The following is a 6,235-nucleotide window of genomic DNA, read 5'->3' as shown; positions in this document are numbered from 1 at the left end:
AAATTAAAAAAAAAAATATTAATAAAAAAATTTAAAAGCAATGGGGTTGCAGGCCAACACAGGTGGTGGCCAGCCACCCTTGTTGAGAGCAAGGGGTGGCTTCGGCCATTCCAAACCGGTTGGTCTGGGGTGGCCGAACCACCCCCAAGGGCCCTAAAAAATTAAATATTTCTTTTTACATGGCCTTTGAAGGTGGTTCGGCCACCCATGGGCTAAAAAAAATTAATTTTTTTTTTTTTTTTGACATGGCTCTTGAGAGTAGGCCAAGCCACCCCTTGCTCTCAACAGGGGTGGCCAGCCGCCTCATTGCTTTTAAATTTTTTTATTAATATTTTAAATTTTTATTTTGATTTATTTTTCAAAAGTAAATAATAGTTTATTATTTATTTTTGTTATCTTCAATTTGGACCGTTAGATTAAAATGAACGGTCCAGATCAAAGATGAAGAATGGTGGCAGACATGGGAGAGAGAGCAAATTTTTTTGATTAAACAATTGTTACCACCTCATTCTGGGTGCATTTCGGGAGCCATTTTTCGGGCTCTCTAGCACTCCTCTTGAGATTGTGTTCTTTCATTGTAAAGATACTGTGCAGTCTTGCACAGGATAAATTCCTGCATCCAAACGTTCCTACCACCCATCTATAATACAAAAGATAGCTACAAAACTGTTGACTCCAATGCAGTATTTGAGTTTTTACATAAATTACAAAACTCAAACAACTCACTGAAAGGCATCACCACCTGCAAAAGCCATGGCCCTCCAAATCTATCTGGTGATTCAAGTAATGATGCTTCACATCTCATTATCAATTATATCCCGCATCATTTGTATTGGGATAAGCCCTTCAGTCCGGATTGCATCTTTGCTTGGATCTGGGCTAATAAAAAACACTGTTGGCAAGCCTCTTACCTGAAACAAAAACAGCTCTCAATTGGGTTTCTTTTTTTTTATGGTTGAGAGTCACCAAATTCAAATTCCACAAGAACACAACTTTGGATTGCTCCATTCATTGCCAAAAAAGAAATCTTGGCCTCGTTTGACATCGTTTTTTGGGGATGCATTTTACTTGTTACCAAAAACGTAAAAGTATTCTTCATTAACAAACAACTCCAATCGCACAACACTTAAAACTACTTTTACCTTTATGTCATATCACGACACTTTTTGAATTAAAAACTAAAAAATACCACCTAAAAAGTTTTATCAAACGAACCCCTTATTGCTGTAGAAATATATGGAAACACGTGGTTCTGAATAAATAGTTTATCTAATATCTTAACTAGTTCCTGTTTTCTGTCAAGAAATTTCAATGCAGTCGATAGAGCTACAGGGTAAAAAAAGTTAAAAGCAAATAAATACCTGCATGTCACGTGCAAATTCATACTCGTCATCTGTATCAACCTTAACAATCAATGCATTTTGCTCATACTCCACCGCAAGCTGTGATAGAAATTCAAGCCCAAAAGTTTTATCATGAGTTTGCAGGCCCTAAAAATCAAATTGTACTATGGCAAAAATTACTTCTTTTAAGGAAATTAAAAAAATAAAAATCCAAGATTTCTAGAACGAGCAATGTCATAAATCTGTATCCAAAGTAATTAAATCTTGGTGAAAAGAAATTCTAACACAACCAATAATTACCATAATGTACGGTTAACTTAATTTTCAACGAAATGAAGCACAATTCCAATCCGTGCTTGTATGGAGGGCTACATCTGGTCATGCAGCATTAGTATTGATTTGCATGTCCAATTCTCAGAATTCCAAATTTGGAAATTTTGCTTTGCCAATAAATGGTGTTGGTTTATTAGGGCATATTGAATCTGAAATTAATTCAACATGCAGGGCTCCAGTTGGTGTTCCAATTCCAATCTCCAAATTCATTGAAATCAAAATCAACCTAATCTCAAAACCTAACACTCTACATGTCAAATCAAGAAGATTAGTATATCAGCTCAGTTTAGACCACTCAACTATAACTATTTTTTCAGGCAAAAACCTTCAACAATGTATACCCTCTTGGGTATGCCAAGTGAAATCCATATTTGGTAATGAGAGATAAAGATTTAATACTGACCTGTTAGCTTAGCCATTTTTTTATATCTGATTTGTACCTCTCTAATCCAATTGTTCTCTAAACTGGTAACTATTCCATTGAGCGTGTTTGGTCATTAAAATATATCTAGAAGTTCTTACATCATTCGAAACCACCATATGTCTCTCTTCTCTTCTTTTCAATTTCTTGTAAGTAAAGACCACCAAATTGTTGCTATTTGGATCTTATCATAAGCTTTATTATGTAAGTATATGATGAGATGCATACGAACACATAAATTTGAAATTCAGAGAAGGATTGCTTTTTCAGGCAAGTTATGTCTATATAGGAATAAATAAAAAGAAATGTACAATTGAACTATTCAAACCATGTAAAATCTGAATTAAACATGCACTTGTGTATACCCATTTCCATCAAATGACAGCATCTACTTCTCATGTACCAGAAAATAAAATCACCCAAAATTCTGTGAACCCATCAAACAGAATCAACTAGACTTGTCAAACAAAGAAAGTATATCGAAGCTGCTGGTGAAGCAGATAATCACTTCATATAAATTTCCATACAACCAATAGTTTGCATAACTTGGGACAAGGCTAACGTGTCTAGTCTACTTCTGGAGATTGATAACACAACAAATTAACAGTATGTAAAAGGAAGTTGTTTCTCTACAATTTGTAGAATGTCTGGGTTTTGCAAAGTAGGAATAATTTTGTCATGCAAGCACGAAATCAATGGAGATATTTTAACACCTTTCTCCGGATACACACTTCCTAGGCACCAAACTTAGCCATCATTTTGGAGTAGTGATCCTGGAAATGATCAAGCAAACAAATTACACTGACTTCGTGCTTGCAGCGTAACAACCAGAGCTTGACACTGTCAACAACAATCTTTATAATCCAAAATGGATGATAACTTCATTGTTTACTGCTCAAGAGATTCCTCAAAAACACCCTAGCCACATATAATATCATATCATGCAAAATTGTAGAGTCTCCAATGATGTAGCATATTCACATCTGAATCATAAGTCAATATCCCCCGATCCAACAAAAAACAAAAGCAATGCTCTTTTTTTCCAAGATTTTGTCTTATGTCGAAACAAATAAACATTTTAATTTTTTAACCGTTTGCAAATGAAGCATGAAACATGGTGGAATCTTCAAATTCAATTTATTACGAAGAAACTACAAATCCATATTTTTGAGCAATGTGGCTCTCAATGACAGAAGATTATTACCTGCTTATGATTTAGAAAAATTTACAAGCAAACCACTTGCAGTTAGCTCGCATGATGCAGAACTGTTCAATTTAATATTCAATACGAGTTGCACAAACAAGTCAAGGGACATCAGCATTGGAAAAATACTGTCCTAATTATAAAATCTATGCTAGTGGTAAATATAGGCTATGTTTGGTAACCTTTTTAAAAGTGTGCTGTGTTTTGTTTTTTGAAAAGTATTTTGTGTTTTGTTTTCTGAAAATTATTCCATTTGTTAACTATTTTAGTAAAAGTGTGGTTTGTGTTTGAATAGAGAAAAGACTTTCTATAACACTTGCCAAATATAGCATAGTTTATTTTGTTGTGGTTCTGGATTAGTACCAAGTGTCTATGCCAAATAACTGCATGATACTCAAAATATTTGATAGATACTGTGGGAATACCAGATTTTGGTCCAATATATGGTATCTGATTCACGTAAACCAAAATCTAGAATTTACAGGCTACATTAAGAATTTGTGAGCATTAAGAAATTAAAACTTGATATATAAACTTTCTTAGTGAGGCAAGAATTTTTTTTTTGGATTTTTAGCTATCCATCTTATACAATATATTTCAACCTTCTTTAGAGCATCAAGTCTTAGAATTCATTAAACTAGAAAGGAGAAAATCCATGTGACAAACAATGCACAAGGACATCAAATCCTCTGCTCCAAAACAAGTTAAAGGCAGAGTAAATAAATCTAACGGCATTGAACTGTTGTTGTTTGCACACAAGAAGTCAATCAAAAAAAGAAATGCATCACATATTTTGATCATCCACCAAGAGCCAAAACCCACTGTCCAAGACTCAAGTAGACCCGCGAGTCAAAATGTGAAACCATCACCCAAGCATATCAAAATCATCAATTCCTCAGAATCAAACACTAATACAAGACTTTCAGAATAGAGAAATGATCAAACTCGGCTGACATGACCGAGTCAAAATGCTGGTTGAATGTGGTTCACTGATACTATCTTCCAACTGATTCAATTAAATGTCCCTCTCCATTTCAAAATAGCTATACGAGTTGCCTTTCTAGCAGCTTCAGTATCATGCCAGCCAATAAATCAATAAGTTCTATCAAATGCACACTACTCTTATAATATTCGATGCTACCAATTGGGTTAGCCTGGAGCTATTAAATCTTACAAAATGGATTAAATGTTACAAATAACCACCTCATAAGCACCCACTCCCCAACAACATCCCCCCCACCCCCCCCCCCCCCCCCCCCCCCCCAAGGGTCTCTCCACATATGACAAAGTATTTCTCTATCAAGGAAAAAAAAAAACTATAGGGCTTCATCAGATTAGGGGTGAAGGGGAGAATCTATACCAAGACTAATTTGAATCGCAATCAAAATGAGAGCAGTTTATACAATAGAGCATACGACCACTTTGTCTTGCAACCACAGCACTAGAGCTACAACTAGAATGCCTTAATTAATATAATGTAGATATTGAGCCATACCATTTCGAGTTCTTGAGCCATCAAAATACAGGGTCCACACCATGTTGCGTAGAAATCAATAATAATGGGTACAGTTCTTTCACCCTTTACCAGCTCCTGAACCTCCTGGGCTGACAACTTCTTCTGCCACCCAAAGCAACAAACGTATGGCTTAAAATTCATACTCAATTCCGATGCCCAGATAAAACAGATATTAAAATGAAGAAAAAGATGAAGCTTTCAAACCCAATTTTGCTTCCAAAAGAATCTAAGCCAAATGCTCATATAACTTAAAGCCCCTGTTCTTTCGATTCCCAAATAGTAAAATAACTGAAACCCAGAATTTCTTTTTCGAACTCTATAATTACTCTAATTCTCCAACATTTTCTTAGTAACATTATCAGCAGTTAAGGTAAAACCCAACCCAAAACACAAATAACGTACGATAAAGTAAATGGGCATTTTGTGCAAAACATACCACAAGATAGTCTTCTCTAACATACGTGCCACGAGGGGGTTGGCAAAGCAGCTTTCTTGGGAGTGTTGAGAGCAAGAAAGGCGTGTTCTTGGTAGTTGTGGCAGTGGAAAAGAGTGAGTTTTGTTGGTGGGTTTTCAAGGTGGAGTGAGGAAGAGAGAAGTGAAGAGGTGGTGGAGAATGAACTGAGAGGATGGGGGAGAGGGTGGTTGTGCTATGAGATGGTGTGTGGATATGGAGGAGAGCCATTTTTGTGCTCGAAGACAGACAAAGAGAGGGGTTTGGAAGGGGTTTACAGAGGGTGGGATTGGATTTACAAGCTGCAGATATTGCTGCTCTGTTTGGCTCTTAGGATATCTATTTTCCTATTGGGAACTAAGATTTCCCTGCACCAAGCCAAAAGTAGAAACGCCCTCTTTTCTTTTCTTTTTCTTTCTTTTTCTTTGTTTTGTTTTTAAATATTCTACAAAACCCGCCTCTAAAAATGACGTGTCATTTAAGTTATTAAAAAAATATATATGTGTTTCTCCCATTTGAATTAGGGAAGAAGAGAAGCCGGTTTCTTATAACACGAAAGACAAATTTGTTATAACAAAAAGTAAAATTACAATTTTGCTCTCATATTATAAGAGACTAGATCTTCTCTGGCCTAAAAGAATTTGAGAGTATCCTAGTCTGTTAAGGACATATGTCACATTTAAAGACCTCTCTACCTTAAAAGAATTTGACAATATCCATATATCACATTTAAAGGCGGATTTGAAAAAGAATGGTGTCATTTTTTATCTGTCTTTTTCTTTTTAACCTTTTAAATTGTCATTATTGTCTTAGAAAGGAAGTGACAAGTACGAAACGATTAGCAACTATTGTGGTGAATTAATAGTGGTTGACATGGTTTTAATAACATGTTAATATGTCTTTAAGGGGTAGTTTAATCGGCTATAGATCACACTTAATGAATCGGAGGTCACTAGTTCGAATCTCC

At 35.4% G+C, this 6,235-nt stretch overlaps 1 protein-coding gene across 1 annotated transcript; it reads right to left on the bottom strand.

The window, feature by feature from the left end:
• Positions 1-614: 614 nt before the first annotated feature.
• Positions 615-5,598, bottom strand: LOC132166988 (Thioredoxin z). The gene is made up of 4 exons (XM_059577868.2): positions 5,254-5,598; positions 4,797-4,919; positions 1,362-1,442; positions 615-911 (listed from the first exon to the last, which is right to left on the bottom strand). Exons 1-4 carry the CDS (start codon positions 5,497-5,499, stop codon positions 795-797), a joined length of 567 nt encoding a protein of 188 aa, XP_059433851.2. The 5' UTR covers positions 5,500-5,598; the 3' UTR covers positions 615-794.
• Between the last annotated feature and the right edge of the window lie 637 nt (positions 5,599-6,235).

The sequence above is a fragment of the Corylus avellana genome, chromosome 2 (genome assembly GCF_965113065.1).
Source record: "Corylus avellana chromosome 2, dhCorAvel1.hap1.2, whole genome shotgun sequence".
NCBI classification, from domain to species: Eukaryota; Viridiplantae; Streptophyta; class Magnoliopsida; order Fagales; family Betulaceae; genus Corylus; species Corylus avellana.
The sequence above is the reverse complement of the archived record's forward strand: the minus strand, read 5'-3'. Positions and strand labels throughout refer to the sequence as shown.